The sequence below is a fragment of the Gigantopelta aegis genome, chromosome 7 (genome assembly GCF_016097555.1).
Source record: "Gigantopelta aegis isolate Gae_Host chromosome 7, Gae_host_genome, whole genome shotgun sequence".
NCBI classification, from domain to species: Eukaryota; Metazoa; Mollusca; class Gastropoda; order Neomphalida; family Peltospiridae; genus Gigantopelta; species Gigantopelta aegis.
In genome coordinates, this window is record NC_054705.1 from 20291597 (window position 1) to 20313766 (window position 22170).

Sequence of the window (22170 nt, forward strand, 5' to 3'; positions counted from 1 at the left end):
CAGCACGCGTTAGGACATTGATTAACCCTCGACAGACAAAACACTGGATATTAATATTTGTTGTACTTTTTTTCTTCCTTTGTTATGATCGTAAAAATTCATTACTTTCAGTATTTATTGTGTTATCGCGGAACGCAGTGCAATTATAGTTTAAAGGGACATTCCTGAGTTTGCTGCAATTTTTATGTTATCGACTAATAGATACTTTTTACCGATTGTAATTGCATATCAAATATATTTTGCTACATAATATATTAGTGGCTGTATATTAAACGTGTTTCTGATCGTTCTAATATTTGTACTAGGTTAAATTTCATTTTATTTCCTAAAATATATTGTTTTCGTACGTACGAAATTATTTGAATACAAAATCCAGTTTGGGCTTCTTACAAATATTAAGACACTGATATTCTAAACAAGAAAATGTATTTAATATGTAAGTTTAATCGTAGAAATATTTTATTAGTCAGAAACATCTTACAATGTAACAAATTCAGGAATGTCCCTTTAATGAATACGTATGGACTAAAATCAGTTTGCGACAGAAATAGTCGGTTTATTCTAGTAGCACATTTAGGACGTGCTACGGTCTCCGCGCTTCAGGGGGCCCCGCGGTGATGTGTACATTTATTTTCCCTGGGTAATTTTTCCCTTCTCACCGAGGGGGTTGCAAAATATATATCCTGGGAAGGTGGCCCCGCGGATCCTTAAACCGGCTCTGGGCAGAAATAGGGAATGATTTTGCCCCCTACCCAAATCTGTAGATTTTGTTGCCCTTCCCTAGATGACAAAAAACGAAATACATATTCTGCTTTTCAGATGCTTGTATTTTCTAAAGTTTATATGGGAAATGGGGAGGGTGTGAATGGGCTAACAAATGTCAAATTTCTTCCTCTTGTTTAGTTTTTGAATTATAAACCATTGCCATAATTCAATTATTTTTACAAAATGTCATTAATAAATAAAGTATGGTGGTTATGAAGATGGTTGAATAAAATACATTTAGGGACAAATAAAATTATTTTTGTTCAGGTAATACTTTGTTAGACCATTAAATAGGTCAGTGGTCTGTGACAATATGCCATTAAATAGGTCAGTGGTCTGTGACAATATGCCATTAAATAGGTCAGTGGTCTGTGGCAATATGCCTTTAATGGAAGAAAGGGCGGGATGTAGCCCAGTGGTAAAGCGCTCGCTTGCTGCGCTGTCGGTTTGGGATCGATCCCCGTCGGTGGGCCCATTGAGCTATTTCTCGTTCCAGCCAGTGCACCACAACTGGTATATCAAATGCCGTGGTATGTACTATCCTGTCTGTGGGATGGTGCATATAAAAGATCCCTTGCTACTAATGAAAAAATGTAGCAGGTTTCCTCTCTATGACTGTTAAAAATAACCATATGTTTGACATCCAATAGCCGATGATTAATAAATTCAATATGCTCTAGTGGTGTCGTTAAACAAAAACAAAAAAACTTTAGAACTTTAATGAAAGACTTCCACTATATGGCGCGCCAGTATAACGGAATCAGAAAAACAGTTTGCGAGCCCCTATTCTCAAACGGTTCAGGGACAATACCCTGGGGCACCACCTGTTACATCGAAAGTGATCGGGCCAGGGGCGACAAAAAACTCTTATATATATATATATTCCGTCTGAATGCGCACGCTGATGTGCAGAGGTTATTATTTCAAACAAGCATTTGACTGAAACATCGAGCAAAGTATTTGTATCAACACTTTAACACTATTTTTGTCAAATACAGTTCCTAAAGGTCCACTTTCACGATGCGATTTGTAGTACTGATTTGCTTACGACCGATCTCATTCAGTACTGACTTACAGTTCCTAAAGGTCCACTTTCACGATGCGATTTGTAGTACAGATTTGCTTACGACCGATCTCATTCAGTACTGACTTACAGTTCCTAAAGGTTCACTTTCACGATGCGATTTGTAGTACAGATTTGCTTACGACCGATCTCATTCAGTACTGACTTACAGTTCCTAAACGTCCACTCTCACGATGCGATTTGTAGTACTAATTTGCTTACGACCGATCTCATTCAGTACCGACTTACAGTTCCTAAAGGTTCACTTTCACGATGCGATTTGTAGTACTGATTTGCTTACGACCGATCTCATTCAGTACTGATTTACAGTTCCTAAAGGTGCACGCTCACGATGCGATTTGTAGTACTGATTTGCTTACGATCAATCTCAAGAATACAGTTTTTTCCCCTAAACCCCAACCCCGTTGTTTTATTAGTTTAACATTTTATTTTTTTAACTCCTGGGGCGGGATTCAGCTGAGTCGATTGAGTGCTCGTTTGAGGTGATTGCGTCGCAGTATCGAACCACCTCGCTGGATCCATTCAGCTGATTGGGTTTCTCTCGTTCCAACCAGTGCACCACAACTGGTCAAACGCCGTTGTATGTGCTTCCGTGTCTGTGGTAAAATGCATATAAAGATCCCATCCTGCATTAGGAAAAATGTTGCGGGTTTCCTCTGATGACTACGAGTCAGAATTACCTAATGTTTGACATCCAATAGCCGATGATTAATTAATTAATGTGCTCTAGTGGTGTCGTTAAATAAAACAAACTTTAACAAACTGTTCTTTACACCTGTACAATATAGCTCTCTATGCTACAGGGGGCGGGACGTAGCCCAGTTGTAAAGCGCTCGCTTGATGTACGGTCGGTTTAGGGTCGATCCCCGTTCGGTGGCCTCTTTGGACTATTTCTCGTTCCAGCCAGTGCTCCACAACTGGTGTAACAAAGGTCGTGGTATGTACTATCCTGTCTATGGGATGGTGCATATAAAAGATCCCTTGCTGCTAATCGCACATAGTAGCCCATGAAGTGGCGACAGCGGGTTTCCTCTCTATATCTGTGTAGTTCTTAACAATATGTCTGACGCCATATAACCGTAAAAAAAAAAAAATTGTTGAGTGTGTCGCTAAATAAAACATTTCCTTCCTTCCTTCTATGTTACAAAACGAAGGATTGGGAGGGGGGAGTAGCAGGGGAACACTCATTAATCAGACCAACACTAAACTTTCTATAGCAATTTTTCTAAAAACAAATCAAATAAAAATAGTTATACTGGTAATAATATGCAGGACCTATTCTTGTTTTTGTATCTAAAGTTCAAGCACGCAGAACTGGGTACACTGGAAATTGTAAGTTTTATTAGTGCTCCACAGATGGCATAACAAAAGCCGTGGTATGTGCTATCCTACTTGCAATTGTAGGTACCTGATGCGATCTTATCAAACACCTCGTTCTTTCTGAAGTAGACTAACTAACATTGATTAATAAATCGTCGGCTATTAGATATCAAACATTTGGTAATTTTGACATATAGTCTTAGAGAGGAAACCCGCAATTTATTTCTCCATTAATAACAACGCATCTTTTATGTGTACCATCCCACAGACAGGATAGCACATACCACAGCCTTTGATATAGTCGTGGAGCACTGGCTGGAATGAGAAGTCCAACGGGGCCACCGATGGGGATCGATCTTAGACCGACCGCACACCACTGGATATTATATTAGTAGAGGGCAATCCACGTAAGGGGGGAGGGCAACATACACTGTGTGTGTGTGTGTGTGTGTGTGTGTGTGTGTGCGTGCGTGCGTGCATGCATGCATGAATCTATGTATGTATGAATGTATGAATGTATGTATGTATATATGTATGATTTTATAAAATTTAATCGATTTTTGTTTAAAGGTTTTATTGGATGGGGCCCCCATGCCCTCACCCCCCCCCCCCCCCCCCCCCCTCCCGCCTCCTAAACCAAATCCCACCTCCGGCCACGCCACTGCCGCGCATCTAATGGCTGTCTATTAAACAATGTTTTAGGGTGTGAACGTGATACAAACACTCCTTTCCTTTTCTATCGAAGACCGTCCTCGCTTAACCTTCCTTACGTCGTCTAAGCGACAGCGCAGTTAATTTGATCTCCCCGTTTATTCTTTTTATCGCGTGTCAATAAACAAGTCAATTTAATTTAAGATACTCCACGACACCCAGACGGCACACACACGTACGGTACACATAATACCAGTAACCAGGCGGTGTGGTACAGTAGTTTTGTTTAGGTAGAGTAATATGTTGGCTGGAATATTGGCACTGAAAATGAGCTAGAATATAATTAAATGTCTGTAGAGTTCAGTTCTTCGCCAAAAGAAAACAACCAAACAGCTATAATAATCTTATTTTAATTTAAAGGAACTGTCCTCAGTTTTCTGCCATTGTAAAGAATACCGGCTGCGGTGGTGTCGTGGTTAAGCCATCGAACTACAGACTGGTAGGTACAGGGTTCGCAGCCCGGTACCGGCTCCAACCCAGAGCGAGCTCTTAAGGGCTCCATGTGTAGGTGTAAGGCCCACTATACCATCTTCTTTCTCACTAACCACTAACCAACTAACAACTAACCCACTGTCCTGGACAGACAGCCCAGATAGCTGAGGTGAGTGCCCAGGACAGCGTGCTTGAACCTTAATTGGATATAAGCACGAAAATAAGTTGAAATGAAAATGAAACTGTAAAGATGTCGCCGACTAAAAGAAAGTTTTAAATACGATAATTACATATTTAATACATTTTCTGCATAAAATATCAGTGGTTGTACATGAAATGTGTCTCTGATTGTCGTATTTAAAGTTTTGTTTAATGACACCATAAAAGAACATTGATTTATTCATCTTCAACCGACAGCACCACTTAAGAGTGTTCATGCAATGTTTAAAGGAGTGGGCGCACACTTAATACATACCCACAATAGCGAATTCTTAGGTGGACAATCGTTTTTCAACGGGGCGACTTCCCCATGCCACCCACCACCACCACCAACCTGGCTATGTGTTTGTCTGTATGTATGTTTGTCTGTCAGTAATATGGTGGTTAGATGACTGTTTCTAGTGGCGTGTACTACGAGCGTATAATGAGTTTATTCGAAGTTAAAATTTCAAGTTTGTATTTGTATAACGACACTACAAAAGAACATTGACACCAGCACTTAGGGTGCTCAAACAATTTTAATGGGGTGGGCACATACTTCAGGAATGCACATAGTTGGTCATTCTAATGGGGACGATGTTTTTTTCCAAGGGGGCGACTTCTCCAATGCCACCCACCACCACCACTACCCTGGTTACGGGCCTGTATTAATGATCGGCTATTGGAGTTCAAACTTTTGGTAATTCTGACAGGAAACCCGCTACATTTGAGAGGAAATCCGCTATATTTGAGAGGAAACCCCGCTACATTTGAGAGGAAACCCGCTACATTTGAAAGGAAACCCGCTACATTTGAGAGGAAATCAGCTATATTTGAGAGGAAACCCCGCTACATTTGAGAGGAAACCCGCTACAGTTTTCCATTAACGACAAAGTATCTTTTATATACATTTCCACACAGACAAGGGGGCGGGACGTAGCCCAGTGGTAAAGCTTTCGCTTGATGCGTGGTCGGTCTAGGATCGATCCCCGTCGGTGGACCCATTGTAATAGTGGAGCTAATTTTAATTAGATTGGGATAATTCGATACTATGAGCCAAGCACGTCAGGCGAACGCTCTACCCACTGAGCTAGATCCCGTCCCTGAGTTGGTTCAGGTAAAATGTTATTGTATTAGGGCCGTACTCAGCGGGGGTTGAGGAGGGGGCATATACATGCATCTTTGGGTCTAGAACTTCCCTTTTCATCTAACTAAAAATATAGGGCCAAATTTACGAAACTTTTTTTTTTTAAACGCAGGTGTTTACCATTGTTACTTTGTAAATGTATGTAGTTACACGCGTGTAAGACATAAACAGGTTTTGTAGGGTGTATACTACCAAATCAAATCCCATAGACGACAATAGTAACATATGTGGCTAAAACTTCTACCTGCAGCGTATCAATGAAAATAAACTCCACGGATATAAATACTACCACCCCTCATTCTTAAAGTGAATCAGAAAAAAATGGGGGTCAAGCTGCTCATTTCTCAGATAACGGGTAGAGTCTATGACTACCCTAGTTTCGCACAAAATTCGAGAACGTTGTTTTTTTGCAGGTACCCCATACATGTTTAAAGCACAAGGCTACTTGATACAGTGGTACCAGATGAAATGAAATTGCATACATTTTTTGCCCATATGAAATTATTTGGGTTTTTTTTTTTACAACCAACACACATTTATCACCAATCATAGGACTTATGGTCTTTGACCCAGCCGGGAGTTATTTGGTTTAGTACTACCTGTAAATTCGCCCCATATATATATAATGACTGTACACCTACACCGATCCTATTTTCCGACCCCACCTAGATATTTGTGCGGCCCTGCATATTCCTATTTAGTAAGAGGGAATTTGATATGCATTTAAATAAGTAAAGCGCGCAGTTGTGTACTTGTAGATCGGGTTGGATTGAAATCAATTTGAATACACTTACAGTGTACATGTGTCTTAGTTATTACACTGTATTGACTTCAGGTGCGGGACGTAGCCCAGTGGTAAAGTGCTCGCTTGATGCGCGCTCGGTCTGTGATCGATCCCCGTCGGTGGGCCCATTGGGCTATTTTTCGTTCCAGGTTGTGCGCCATGACTGGTATATCAAAGGCCGTGGTATGTGTTGTTCTGTCTGTGGGATGGTGCATATAAAAGATCCCTCGCTGCTAATGGAAAAAAAATGTAGCGGGTTTCCTCTCTGTGACTGTATATAATTTTTTTACCAAATACTAGTATATGACACCCAACAGCCGATGATGATTAATAAATCGATGTGATCTAGTGGTGTCGTTAAACAAAGCAAACTATATTTACTAAATACGCTCTTTGGTGTGGGGTATTATTGATGTTGCTGCTGTTTTAAAACATTTATGAATCGGAGGGGTGTGGGAGTAGTGAAAATATTGTAATTCTGGCTGAAACTTAATGTTGGTTGCTTAGGCTATGGAGATCTAAGGAGATCAGCCAGTGCACCACGACTGCTATATCATATATGTGCTATCCTGTTTGTGGAATAGTGCGTATTAAAGATTTCTTGTTCCTAAATGGGAAAATGTAGCGGGTTTTCTCTGATGACTTCATATCAGAATTAACCAAATATTTGTCATCCAATAGCTGATGATTAATGTCCGTACCAGCAGCTGAGGGGTCCAGTTTTATATTAACTAGCCCTTTAATTGTGGATGGAGAGCAATGAATAAACTGAATTGAGGTACTAGTAGCTCCTGTCCCCCTCCGCCCCACCCCCATCATACACGCATCTGACACATATAGACATAAGCGTACGAGGCAGGGGGGCAGGAGGGGACAACTGCCCCCTAGTGCTGGAGCAAAACGTCAAGTTCGGGCAATAATGATGGTGATATTCGAGCAAAATGTGCTGATCTGAGAGCTTTTTACCAAGCATTCCCATCATTCTACTAGTTGTAATCCATATAAAAATGCGTAGTGATTCGTTTGCAATCCTATATAGCTGCTTGGTAATAATCCTAATATGAATAAATGTTTTTATCCAGATTCGGGAACTTTCGTTTTTATTCGGGCAAAAGCAAGCATGCCCTCCTTCGCCACCTCCCTTTAAAAAATGGGAGCCTATGCATATGGATTTTCATTTCTATCACAAAAACATATAAATTTATTACAGCTATTATCAGGCGCGTGTGCAGGAGCTTATCCAGAGGGATCTAGACTGTGTTGAATGAAGTTTATAGGAGTGTCCAATCATGCTGCCCCTGTAACTATATTGAAAAAAGAACGACAATTTGCTTGAGCAGGAGGGGGTTTCAATCCCGACCCCCTACCCCCACTCCACACACACAATGCGCGCTTGATTATAGTTGTAATTGTGTGAATTTCGGGGGAGAGGAGGGAGCGTGTTTTGTTTTTGTTTTTTGTTGTTTGTGGGTTGTTGTTTTTTGTTGGGTTTTTTTGTTTGGTTTTTTTTGGGGGTTGGTGTTTTGTCGCTGCTGTTTGTTTGTTTGTTTGTTTGCTTGTTTCTTTGTTTTGCATTAAAAAAAAAAAATCCTATGTTATCTAGTGATAAGGTGAGACTGGATTAAAGCGTGGTCTTTACGTATTTCAAATTTCCTGTCCATATTGATCTATTTATTGCCTGCAGATAACAGAACAGAGACGCACTGATGTTTTATTGATCTGTACATTATTTAGCATTGTAAAGCGATTCATTTTCCACAATCCATGGTGCGTGTTACGGATTAATATCGAAATACTCTTTGAAGTTCTGCCTAGCATCAATTATAAACGGCTTTAAAAACGCTGATAAATCAGTTTAAAGGCACAATCTCGCCTTTCCAGAATTTAAAGGTACATGTTATGATACACTGTATTTCCGACTATTAGCGACATTTATGGGTCTTAGTTAAATGCTGTGTGTTGGCTCTCTCTCTCTCTCTCTCTCTCTCTCTCTCTCTCTCTCTCTCTCTCTCTCTCTCTCTCTCTCGCCGCGGCTCTCTCTCTCTCTCTCTCTCTCTCTCTCTCTCTCTCTCGCTCTCTCTCTCTCTCTCTCTCTCTCTCTCTCTCTCTCGCGCGCTCTCTCTCTCTCTCTCTCTCTCTCTCGCTCTCTCTCTCGCTCTCTCTCTCGCTCTCTCTCTCTCTCTCTCTCTCTCTCTCTCTCTCTCTCTCTCTCTCTCTCTCTCTCTCTCTCTCTCTCTCTCTCTCTCTCTCTGGTGATTTCTTTGCTTTTTTGTTTTGTTTTTGGTTGTTATTTTTTGGTTGGTTTGTTGGTTTTGGGAGGGTTTGGTTTTTGTTGTTTTTAATTTTTGAGGGATGTAATTTATATTGGCGTGTTGGGGTTTTGTCGCTGTGGTTGTTGTTGCGTTGTCTCTTGTTTGTTTCGATTATTGTGATATGCACACACAAAATATACACCTTTAATAGCTGGCACTAGTTTTTTTTTAATGATAGTCAATTCTAGAGGCTTTCAAACACCAAATGCACTGACTTTAGTTGTCTAGAGTAGCGCAATCCACGGTTCTAACGCGAATTACCATTCGTAAAAAAAAAATTTAAAATAATAAAAATAAAAATAAATTGAAAAAAAAAAAAAAAAATAAATATATATATATATATATATATATATATATATATATATATATATATATATATATATATATATATTGTCAGAGGGCTATGTTTGAGAAATAACTAAGATGACAAAAAAATGTTTTAAATGTCAGCCAGCATAGTGAACCGAAAGCGAATAATGGTACTTCTTAGGTACGACACAGAACTTGATAGTCTATTGTAAATGATTAAATCTTTAAAATATTCTGGGGACCGCAGCTTTAACGAAAGGAATAGGCGACAGAGTTACAGTCTTAACAGAGATAAGCATGCAGCATTGGATGCATGCATCGTTGCCAGGCAACCAGTCACAACTTGTTATCAGCATGTGCGTGGGTAATTAAATAAATCACGCCTAATTTCTGTGACGTAATCGGTTCTCCGGTTTCGCTCTCACGGACGTGACATTTAAGTAGGTGTGGTCCGAGCACAGTATATCATGTTCGACCTCGGAATTTAAAGAGACATTCCTGAGTTTGCTGCAGTTTTTAAGATGTTATCGACAAACAGAGACTTTTTAACGATTGTAATTACATATCAAATATATCTGTCTGCATAAAATATTAGTGGCTGTATATTAAACGTGTTTCTGATCGTTCTAATATTTGTACTAGATTAAATTTCATTTTATTTCCTTTTTTTTTTCTTTTTTTTCGTACGTACGAAATTATTTGAAGACAAAATCCAGTTTGGGCTCCTTACAAATATTAAGACGACCAGAAACACATTGAATATGCAAATTGTTAAAATGGAGACATTTAAATTGTTTTAGAGGGGAAAGGCAGGTCCTCCTGGACTCCTCCCTTGTTTCTCTCCTTGACATTCACATCATGACACGGTGTTGAGCCCCTAAAGACATTAGAACAATCTCGAACATGCCAGCTTTATATACATGTGGGAATATTCTAAAGACGAAACTATAAGCTTCAACCACAGATTCAGTGTTAGGTTTAAAATATAATGTACCGCTAATTGTTGAAATGCATGTCTTGCTAGCTTTAAAAAAGAAAACCCCCAAAACCAAAAGAAAAAGAAAAGCAAAACAAAGTAAACCCACACACCTGACTAAGTATTAGATGTAGTGTGACATGTCAACCAAGTATTCCTTTTTTTAAAGTTTTGTTTGCGTGTCAAATAGTTTTTGCTTATATATAATGTTGTCAGCTGATATTAAGACTTTTCATTTCAGCGAGAATTTGACATGAAAAAAAGTGACTAAGATAAATGCGTTAGTGATACTAGCAATCTAGTATATAAACAAAGTCTGAGACTTTGACATGCAAGGGTGAAGGAAGGAAATGTTTTATTTAACGACGCACTCAACACATTTTGTTTACGGTTATATGGCGTCGGACATATGGTAAAGGACCACACAGATATTGAGAGAGGAAACCCGCTGTCGCCACTTCATGGGCTACTCTTTTCGATTAGCAGCAAGGGATCTTTTATATGCACCTTCCCACAGACAGGATAACACATACCACGGCCTTTGATATACCAGTCGTGGTGCACTGGCTGGAACGAGAAATACCCCAATGGGCCCACCGACGGGGATCGATCCCAGACCGAACACTTTACCGCTGGGCTACGTGCCGCCCCTTGCAAGGGTGAATGCAGATGTACTAGTGTGTGTTTGAGTACTGTTGAATCAAAAAACAAAATCTTGAAATTTATAAATATATTAACATTCTTCAAGTACAAGAGATATGGTGGTTTTGGGGGTCGAAAGCCAGCTCAGTTCCATGTGAATTTTCTTCTCTTTTTTTTGTTTTTGTTTCTTTTTTTCCCCCAAGAAGCATGACCGAATTCCCCTGGACACTTTGCTCACTACAATCTAGGACCCCCCCCCCCCCTTACACACACACACACACACACCTACCCCACCCACCTGTACAATTACCGGTACACGCGTCTCTTGTTGTATTACAAATGACCAGGACATAGCCCAGTGGTTATATTACAAGAAACCAGACAGATTTTATACATTAGCAAGATATAAATGTTTTATATTAACTTTCCCACAAACAGAAAAACAACGTCCGTTCATCCGTATTCTGAACTTGAACCTGTATGTAATAGGCGTATACTTATCGCTGGAATTCCATAATAAAAAAACATCAGTCAAATCGTTTTGTGTAAGCTGTCTGTAGAGTGATCGAATATGGAATTAATGAATGAATGGATGAATGAATGAATGAATGAATGAATGGATGGATGAATGGACACCCCAGCACAAAAATATACATCGGTTTTTTTTTTTTTGGGGGGGGGGTTCGTGGGGGGGGGTCTCTTTTTTGTTATTGTTGTTGTTTCGAGGGTTTTGGGGTTGTGTACAGGTTTTGTGTTTTAGGGTGTCTGTTTTGGGTTTATTTTATTTTATTTTATTTTATTTATTTATTATTTTTCTTTCTTTTTGTTTTCTTTTTAAATTTTATTTTTCTTTCTTTTTTTTCTTTTAAATTATTATTATTGTTGTTGTTGTTGTTGTTATTATTATTCACTGCTTTTTAATTATTTTAGCACAGGTACGACTGAAACATTCCTTTTCTTTCCGTGTTATATATCAGGCCCGTAGGAACGACTTTGGGAGGGGGGTGGGACACTGACGGATCGGGTACAAACTCTATATCAGATTTTGGTTACAATGGCAAACAATGTGATAAAAAAAAAAAAATGATGACCCGAAACACGAGATGTACTGTAAATATACTGAAACATTCCTTTTCTGTCCGTATTATATATACAGGTGTGTTACAGGTTAATCGGAAACACGAGATGTACTGTAAATATACTGAAACATTCCTTTCCTGTCCGTGTTATTTATACAGGTATATTATACGATAACCGGAAACACGAGATGCAAAGTAAATACACTGATAACGGAAACACGTCGGTTGTCTTACGTTTGTGAAAACAACAGCTTGAGACCGTTTGCTTTTCATTCATATACAGAGACTCTTTGACACAATGTCAACATGATCTACACTGGTAAATAAACATATGCGACATTAAGTGGCTCCGAAACAAGAGACATATAGCGTTGTAAATATTATATATACCTGTACTTCGAGTAATTTAGACGTATACTGTGCACCAAAAGAAAAGCGATTATAATTTCTAACTGTAATCGTGTTCTCTCTGTCCCTCCCCCTCCCCCTCCCTCCCCCCCCTCTCTCTCTCTCTCTCTCTCTCTCTCTCTCTCTCTCTCTCTCTCTCTCTCTCTCTCTCTCTCTCTCTCTCACTCTCTTTCTCTCTCTCTCTCTCTCTCTCTCTCTCTCTCTCTCTCTCTCTCTCTCTCTCTCTCTCTCTCTCTCTCTCTCTCTCTCTCTCTCTCTCTCTCTCTCTCTCTCTCTTTTAACAAGGTGATCAATAAATATAGCGATTCAGGAGAAATACAGTTTGATAAACCTTGATTTATTATTTCACTAAATTGAGAATTTGTAATCACGTAAACCAATTTCCTTACAGTCCCATTGATGAGAACATCATGCGTTATACATAGAGTTTACACGTGTACGTGTGTTAACAATTTCAAGACATACGACTGGCTGCTCCTAGGTGATGACCAGGTTACCAAAGCCATACGTCCAATAAAAAACAGCACGGTAGAAATCGATTACACTGTGACGTATAGTTAACCTGACAATCACGTGTCTGTGACGCGTAAGTCAGCTACGGTTATATGGCGTCAGACATATGGTTAAGGACCACACAGATTTTGAGAGGAAACCCGTTGTCGCCACTACATGGGCTACTCTTTCCGATTAGCAGCAAGGGATCTTTTATTTGCGCTTCCCACAGGCAAGATAGCACAAACCATGGCCTTTGTTGAACCAGTTGTGGATCACTGGTCGGTGCAAGTGGTTTACACCTACCCACTGAGCCTTGCGGAGCACTCACTCACGGTTTGGAGTCGGTATCTGGATTAAAAATCCCATGCCTCGACTGGGATCCGAACCCAGTACCTACCAGCCTGTAGACCGATGGCCTAACCACTACGCCACCGAGGCCGGTAAGTCAGTTACAAGTGCAAATGGTTGTAAATATCTTTTAGTCGGTGGGCCCGGTCTATGGAATGGTGCATATAAATGTAGCGGGTTTCCTAAGACTATAGGGGAGAGACGTAGCCCAGTGGTTATACGCGGTCGGTTTAGAATCGATCCCCATCGGTGGCCCCATTGGGCTATTTCTCGTTCCAGCCAATGCTCCACAACTGGTGTAAAAAAGGCTGTGGGATCTTGCTGCTAATCGAAAAGAGTAGCCCATGAAGTGGCTACATCGGGTTTCCTCTCTATATATCTGTGTGGTCATTAACCATATTTCTGATGCTATATAACCATAAATAAAATGTGCTGAGTGTTTCGTTAAATAAAACATTTCCTTCATTCATTATTTCACTGAAATATGTAATCACGTAAACCAATTATAATTACAAATTAACAAGGGCGGGACGTAGCTCAGTGGTAAAGCGCTCGCTTAATGCGAAATCGATCCCCGTCGGTGGGCGCTGTCGATGGGATGGTGCATATAAAAGATCCCTTGTTACTAATGGAAAAATATAGCGGGTTTCCTAAGACTATATGTCAAAATTATCAAATGTTTGACATCCAATAGCCGGTGATTAATAAATCAATGTGCTCTAGTGGTGTCGTTAAATAAAACAAACTTTAACTTTTACAAATTGAAAATAACCCGATTGCGTTTATGTGGATATTCAGTATATTCCATCCACCTATAGGTATGACTGTACCAATTAAAATCCCATAGGCGACCATGTTAACGTCTGTGATTAAAAACACTATATGCAATATATCAACCAAACTATGATCCATAAATATCAGTACTACAACCCCTACCTCAAAGTATTAACTGAAGAAAATGGTACCTTTCATGGCTCATTTTCAGTATAACCAGATGTTTTTACAACATCCCTAGTTTTGCACAAAATTTGAGTACCTTTTTTAAAACATGTACCCCATAAATGTTCCAAGCACAAGGCTACTTGGCACAGTGGTACTAGATGAAATAAAATTGCATACATTTTTAGCCCAGATGAAACTAATTTTTTTTACAACCAACACATTCACATTTATCACCAATCACAGGACTTGTGGTGTTCACTTCTCTATCAAATGTTGCACCCCGAACTTTGACTCCGCCTAAAATATTGGTTTAGTGCTACCAATAGGCGTATGCAGTGACACTTTATATTGGGAGCGGGAGTGGTGGTTGGAATGTTCCAGGAAGATTTCCAGGGTGCCTTGGTTTCCACGTAAAGAATATGTAGCATAAAATAACACAGAAGGTAATGAACAAAAAAAACCAAAAAAAAAAAACCTCCCTGAGCCGGGAGACGAATGCTAATAATTCAACAAGGAGCTGTTCTGAAAATAATTAATTTGCCAGTCGTAGAGCGTTATTGTTGATCCGGAACACAAGTGCCATACATGTATGTCTGTCTTGATATTCTTCTTTGTTTTGTTTTTTGTTTTTTTGTTGTTTTTTTGGGGGGTTGGTTTTTTTTTTTAGGGATGTGTGTTTTAGTGGGATTTTTTATGGTTTTTAGTGAGATTTTTGATGGTTTTTTGTGTTAATTGTGTTGGGGTTGTGTGTGTGTGTGTGTGTGTGTGTGTGTGTTTGTGCCTGTATCGCTGTGTGTGTATGTGTATGTGTATGTCTGTATAGCTGTGTGTGTGTGTGTGTGTGTGTGTGTGTGTGTGTGTGTGTGCGTGTGTGTGAGTGTGTGTGTTTGTGCCTGTACCGCTGTGTGTATGTGTGTCTGTACAGCTGTGTGTGTGTGTGTGTGTGTGTGTGTGTGTCTGTACAGCTGTGTGTGTGTGTGTGTGTGTGTGTGTCTGTACAGCTGTGTGTGTGTGTGTGTGTGTGTCTGTACAGCTGTGTGTGTGTGTGTGTGTGTGTGTGTGTGTCTGTACAGCTGTGTGTGTGTGTGTGTGTGTGTGTCTGTACAGCTGTGTGTGTGTGTGTGTGTCTGTACAGCTGTGTGTGTGTGTGTGTGTCTGTACAGCTGTGTGTGTGTGTGTGTGTCTGTGCAGCTGTGTGTGTGTGTGTGTGTGTCTGTACAGCTGTGTGTGTGTGTGTGTGTGTACAGCTGTGTGTGTGTGTGTGTGTGTGTCTGTACAGCTGTGTGTGTGTGTGTGTGTCTGTACAGCTGTGTGTGTGTGTGTGTGTCTGTACAGCTGTGTGTGTGTGTGTGTGTGTCTGTACAGCTGTGTGTGTGTGTGTGTGTGTGTCTGTACAGCTGTGTGTGTGTGTGTGTGTGTCTGTACAGCTGTGTGTGTGTGTGTGTGTCTGTACAGCTGTGTGTGTGTGTGTGTCTGTACAGCTGTGTGTGTGTGTGTGTGTCTGTACAGCTGTGTGTGTGTGTCTGTACAGCTGTGTGTGTGTGTGTGTCTGTACAGCTGTGTGTGTGTGTGTGTGTGTCTGTACAGCTGTGTGTGTGTGTGTGTGTGTGTCTGTACAGCTGTGTGTGTGTGTGTGTGTGTCTGTACAGCTGTGTGTGTGTGTGTGTGTGTGTGTGTCTGTACAGCTGTGTGTGTGTGTGTGTGTGTCTGTACAGCTGTGTGTGTGTGTGTGTGTGTGTGTGTGTGTGTGTGTGTGTGTTTGTACAGCTGTGTGTGTGTGTGTTTGGGTGGTGAAATGTTTCAATTTCTTACTGACCAAAATCTAGGTCCTCAACTAGTCTAGCGTGCTTCCACGTACGTATGCAATTATTAGAAGACAAAATCCAGTATGGGCTCCTTACAAATATTAAGACGACCAGAAACACAATGAATATGCAAATTGTTAAAATGGAGACATTTAAATTGTTTTAGAGAGGAAAGGCATAAAATATTAATGGCTGTATATTAAACCTGTTTCTAGTTGTTCTAATATTTGTACTAGATTAAATTTCATTTTATTTCCTTCTTCTTTGTTTTTTCGTACGTATGCAATTATTAGAAGACAAAATCCAGTATGGGCTCCTTACAAATATTAAGACGACCAGAAACACAATGAATATGCAAATTGTTAAAATGGAGACATTTAAATTGTTTTAGAGAGGAAAGGCATAAAATATTAATGGCTGTATATTAAACCTGTTTCTAGTTGTTCTAATATTTGTACTAGATTAAATTTCATTTTATTTCCTTCTTCTTTGTTTTTTCGTACGTATGCAATTATTTGAAGACAAAATCCAGTATGGGCTCCTTACAAATATTAAGACGACCAGAAACACAATGAATATGCAAATTGTTACAATGGAGACATTTAAACGTTGCGGCGGGGCACTAACCCACTTGTGATGGCTGGGGTGGATGCGTAATATATACTCCGGTGGGTTTTTATGTAACTATCAATAGGTTTTACTACATTCCCGAATTCAAATTATCTGTCATAAATCTTGAGAATCAATTTCCTATTGGTTAAACGACAATAAACAGGAGCGGACCTTGGAGGGGAGCCAGACGCCGATACCATCTCCTTTTGGTGGAGAACTACCAACGTCTTTCCTGTTGTCTCTCTCACTCTTAATAATTATTGAGAATCGAACTCCATTCACGCCTTTTGAACGAAATCCTGCACCCACCTCTGCATATAACTCTAGCCGTATATAGAAAACCACACATGGGATAGGCAGTAATGTTTATATTACTAAATAGCTGAGAATTTGGGGTCAGATCTGGTGGTGGGGGCAAGTGCAGCTGTGTGTGTGTGTGTGTGTGTGTGTGTATGTGTGTCTGTGCAGATGTGTGTGTATGTGTGTGTGTGTGTGTGTGTGTGTGTGTGTCTGTATAGCTGTGTGTGTGTGTGTGTGTGTGTGTGTTTGTGCCTGTACCGATGTGTGTGTATGTGTATGTACAGCTGTGTGTGTGTGTGTGTGTGTCTGTACAGCTGTGTGTGTGTGTGTGTGTGTGTCTGTACAGCTGTGTGTGTATGTGTGTGTGTGTGTGTGTGTGTCTGTACAGCTGTGTGTGTGTGTGTGTGTGTGTCTGTACAGCTGTGTGTGTGTGTGTGTGTGTGTGTGTGTGTGTGTGTGTCTGTACAGCTGTGTGTGTGTGTATGTGTGTCTGTGCAGATGTGTGTATGTGTATGTGTGTCTGTGCAGATGTGTGTGTGTGTATGTGTATGTGTGTCTGTGCAGATGTGTGTGTGTGTATGTGTATGTGTGTCTGTGCAGATGTGTGTGTGTGTATGTGTATGTGTGTCTGTACAGCTGTGTCTGTACAGCTGTGTGTGTGTGTGTGTCTGTCTGTGCAGATGTGTGTATGTGTATGTGTGTCTGTACATCTGTGTGTGTGTGTGTGTGTGTTTGGGTGGTGAAATTTTTCAATTTCTTACTGACCAAAATCTAGGTCCTCAACTAGTCTAGCTTGCTTCCACGAAAACGTTAGCGATATAAAATATATTCACAATGCTGAGATATTCAATTAGAACGAATATTATTGTATATAAATTCATATAGTGTAATCTATTAATAGGTTTTATCCTACAACCCATGCACTCCAGGAAAGTGTAAGGCCATACCTAGACTAAAATACTTCAGGAGATAGCAGACGAAGAAGAACAGGAAGAACAAGAAAAAGAAGAACAAGATCAAAACGAAGAAGAAGAACAACAAGAAAAAGAAGAAGAAGAAGGAGAAGAAAAAGAAGAAAAATACCCAAAAAGGGGAGAAAAAGAAGAAAAAAGAAGAAGAAGAGCAAGAAGACGAGGAAGAAGAAGAAGAAGACAAAGACCAAGAAAGGGAAGAAAATAAGAAAAAAGAAGAAGAAGAGCAAGAAAAAAGAAGAACAAGACCAAGAAAATGAAGAAAAAGAAGTAGCGCGTAGTAATACAGGGTATTTTATAGAAAGATAAACATGGTATTAGTATTTTTTTTAATTTTATATTTTTCTTGGCCCTTTACGACCTTGTATTTTCGATCTGAGATTAAGTAATGTTTTTAAATTAATAGCCCAAACAACACATTAATAGCAACCTGAATTCCAAATTTCATTCTGGCAATATTTTATTACTCGCAAATCCACCCCTTTCTCACAATCACTTTTAACACCATAAACCCGCTTCACTTGAAACATAACATAAACTACAGAAAAACTGTGTACACCTTATCTCTGATGTTTTAAATGAAAGAGAAAAGCTTCGTGTATACTCCTGTTCGGAGCCTTCATTGTAAAAATGACAATCTCTCTGGCTCTAATAAAATGGTTTATTGTACCCGAACGCTCGAAAGGAAACCACAACAGTTGTAAACGCGAAACTAATGGTCCTTGGAAATGAATACCCCGACAAAACACCAGGTTTATAACGATAATTGCGCTTGCCATGTCAGTGCCTGTTATCAAACCGTTGAAAGTAGGGGCGGATCTACGCAACTTTGTCAAGGGCAAAAATGCACCCTGGGGAGGTAGACCTACCTGTATGTCCAGATGCAGGGAACAGATTTTCACGGGAAGAGTATTTCACGCGAACAATCGTTTTGTTCGCGTGTCGGTTACGCAACATTAAATTCACGCGAACTGCCAATCGGTTACGTGGTGAACATTTACTTTTTAAAATACAGAGTTACAAACTTCAGAATTTTTTTCGAAATGCAAATGTAATTCCTGTAACCAAATAATTATCCCCTTCGGTGGGCCCCATTGTGCTATTTCTCGTTCCAGCCAGTACACTACGAATGGTGTATCAAATGCCGTGCTATGTGCTATTTTGTCTGTGGGATAGTGCATACATTTATTTTATTTCAACTTATTTCCGTGCTTATATCCAATTACTGCTCAAGCACGCTGTCATGGGCACGTACCTCAGCTATATGGCCTGTCTGTCAATAACAGTGGGTTAGTTGTTAATTGGTGGTGGTTAGTGAGAGAGAAGGGTGTGTGGTGGTCTTACACCTACCCATTGAGTCATTAGAACCTCGCTCTGGGTGGGATGCGAACCCTGTACCTATCAGCCTTATGTTCGATGGCCAAACCACGACACCACCGAGGCCGGTTGTGCATATAAAATATCCCTTGCTACTAATGGGAAAAAATGTAGCGGGTTTCCTCTCTAAGACTATATGTCGAAATTACCAAATGTCTGACATCCAATGTCCGATGATTAATAAATCATTGTGCTCTAGTGGTGTCGAATAAACCGAGTTTTGATTATCTAATATTTTGAAATCTGGCCACTGAAAACCAACATACTTAATTAACTCTTGTGACCAAAATACTGATAAGAAGTACGACAGTGTCTGTAGGAGTACCAAATGCGACACCCCCTCCGAATCCGCCCTTGAAGTAGTGGAAGCGAGTTCATGCAGAGGAATTTCAATTTCAGAATATATAGGCGCTATAAATAAGTCATAAAACTGCGATATTCAATATCGGTAAACAAAATGGAGTATATTTATGCATTTATAAACGTGTGTATCTACATGTCGAAAATATTAAATATTGGTGCGTGTTCATTCAGGTGGTGTTGTATATAGTGTTGTTCCGATAATCGACGACAATCGAAATTTGATCAGTTGATCTCAATTGATGTGATGATCGACTGTAAAACTCCATAATTCGATTGTCGCAGAAAATATTAACTGTGACTGTTTTCAGGGGTGTAGCGTGATCTGGACCTGGGGGGGGGGGGGGTTCGAATATGAACCAAGTGGACCTTTTTCTGTTTTGTTTTTGCACCACCAGAAACTCCATATGTATAAAACTGTATGTTTTAGTTCTGAAAGCGGACCATTTGCTTCAGCGGTGGGGTTCGTCCGAAACACCCCCCCCCCCCCCCCCCGAACCCCCTAGCCGACTCCCCTGGTTTTTACAGTCAAGATGATGGAAATGAGACAAGTATGCTTGCGTTTGTTCTTGTTTTCATGTACACAAGAGGCGGGACGTAGCTCAGTGGTACAGCGCTCGCTCGATGCGCGATCGGTCTGGGATCGATCCCCGTCGGTGGGGCCCACTGGGCTATTTCTCGTCACAGCGAAGGAAAGGAAGGAAATCTTTATTTAACGACGCACTCAACACATTTTATTTACGGTTATATGGCGTCACAGCGAGTGCACCACGATTAGTATATCAAAGGCCGTGGTATGTGCTATCCTGTCTGTGGGATGGTGCATATAAAAGTTCCCTTGCTGCTAATCGGAAAGAGTAGACCATGAAGTGGTGACAGCGGGTTTCCTCTCTCTATCTCTGTGTGGTCCTTAACCATATGTCTGACGCCATATAACCGTAATTAAAATGTGCTGAGTGCGTCGTTAAATAAAACATTTCTTTCTTTCTTTCATGTATACAATGAAAACAGATATTGAATAGGTATTATTGATGCGCAGTCAGTTTAGGATCGATCCCCGTCGGTGGGCCTGTTGGCGCTCTAGCCAATGCACCAGGACTGGTATATCAAAGGCCATGGTATGTGATATCCTGTCTGTGGGATAGTGCATATAAAAGATCCCATGCTACAAATGGAAAGATGTAGCGGGTTTCGTCTCTATGACTGTCAAAATGGCCAATGTTTCACACCCAATAGCCGATGATTAATAAATCAATGTGCTCTAGTGGTGTCGTTAAACAAAACAAACGGGGTATTTTAATAGGTATTAAAGGTAAAATTAGAGTTAAAGGTAAAACCACAATAGAAAGAAAGTTCGTTTTGTTTAACGACACCACTAGATCATACTGGGGGTCTAGACTGCGGCGAGCAGTTTACAGCGGGGTCAAGTCATGCTTCTCTGGAAAATATATTGAAAAAAAAAAAAAAAAAGTGAAACAACTTTTCCCTCCATATGAGCCTGACCCGATTGAATAAACGATAGTTGAACTTGGAGCAAACCGATCATAACCAATGATCGATGATAAAATTCCAAGTTTGTACAAGCTAGACAGCAGGTGAAAACGCTCCCTACACTATTTGTTCTTTGTGGTGGTGTTTTTTGTTTGTTTGTTTTTTTGTTGTTTGTTTGGGGGTTTTGGGTTTTTTTGTGGGGTTTTTTTTTGGTTTTTGTTTTTGGTTTGTTTTGTGGGTTTTTTTGGGGGGGGTATTATTGTTGTTTTGGTTTGGGGTGTTTTTTTAGCAAGTTAAACTTGAATTATGACATCCGAAGCATTCAAGTTGGTTGCGAACGTTAGCATTTCACGTAGTCGTTGAACGCAAGCCTGAAAAGACGTTTCAAACAGCTGACGTGTGAGCCACGAATAACGTGCTTGAGCCTTAATGGGATACAAGCATGAATGAAGAATGAATGAAAGTTACTCACCTCCACTAAGTTAGCAGGGGCACTTTGGGACACTCTAGAATAAGTTTTTCCTTTCGTACTCTTTGACGAAAGCGGCCCGGTTCTCGTGAAATCTGGGCGGGCCGGAAGTGGTGCTTTGGGAAGCCGCCATTCTTCCGGTAAAATGGCCGTTCCTGACGTTTGCACGTTCCATTTGGCGCGATAAATCGCTTCCTGTAGGGAGGTATGAGTGTCGAGAGTTTTCCCGGCTGGATCTTTTATCACAATCCTCGGAAAATTAAAATCCGTTTTAGCTCTTTGGTAGAGAGTAGCATTGGAACTCTTTAGCTCTGCAAGTTCACTGGTTTTGACGTCATACAGTTCGTCAGTCGTATGTTCCCGGCCACAGATGATAGAACACATTTTGAAAGTTTGTATCTAAACTGACTTCAAAATTCTCTAGTGTTTGCTACGACTTATGACAATAGTTCCCAGGTTTTCGCTAAATTATCTATATCTAAATATTGGTTAATTTATATAGCTAATCTTAAATGATAGAACACAAATTGAAAGTTGGTATCTAAACTCACTTCTCTAGTGTTTCATACGACTTATGAACATATTTCTAAAGCTTTTTCCAAATTGTCTACGTTTAATTTTTGTCAGTTTATGTAACTAATTTTGAATGATAGAACACATATTGGAAGTTGGTATTTAAATCGACGTATGTAAATTTGATAGGACTCGTGCATATAGCCCTACTTGTCAAATTTATCTCAATTGTCTACGTGTAATATTGGTCAATTATTTATTTATGTAAACTACTTTTGAACATACTTGGTCTGATCTCTTGCACAATTTCTGGAATCCTC

At 40.1% G+C, this 22170-nt stretch overlaps 1 protein-coding gene across 1 annotated transcript in view; it reads right to left on the reverse strand.

The window, feature by feature from the left end:
* Positions 1–21721, reverse strand: part of LOC121377955 — a 57788-nt gene extending 36067 nt beyond the window's left edge. The window contains exons 1-2 of the mRNA XM_041506049.1: positions 21400–21721; positions 20794–20815 (exon numbers count right to left, since the gene is read on the reverse strand). Coding sequence (XP_041361983.1) covers positions 20794–20815; positions 21400–21721 — 344 coding nt within the window. The remainder of the gene's footprint in view (positions 1–20793; positions 20816–21399) is intronic.
* Positions 21722–22170: the final 449 nt, after the last annotated feature.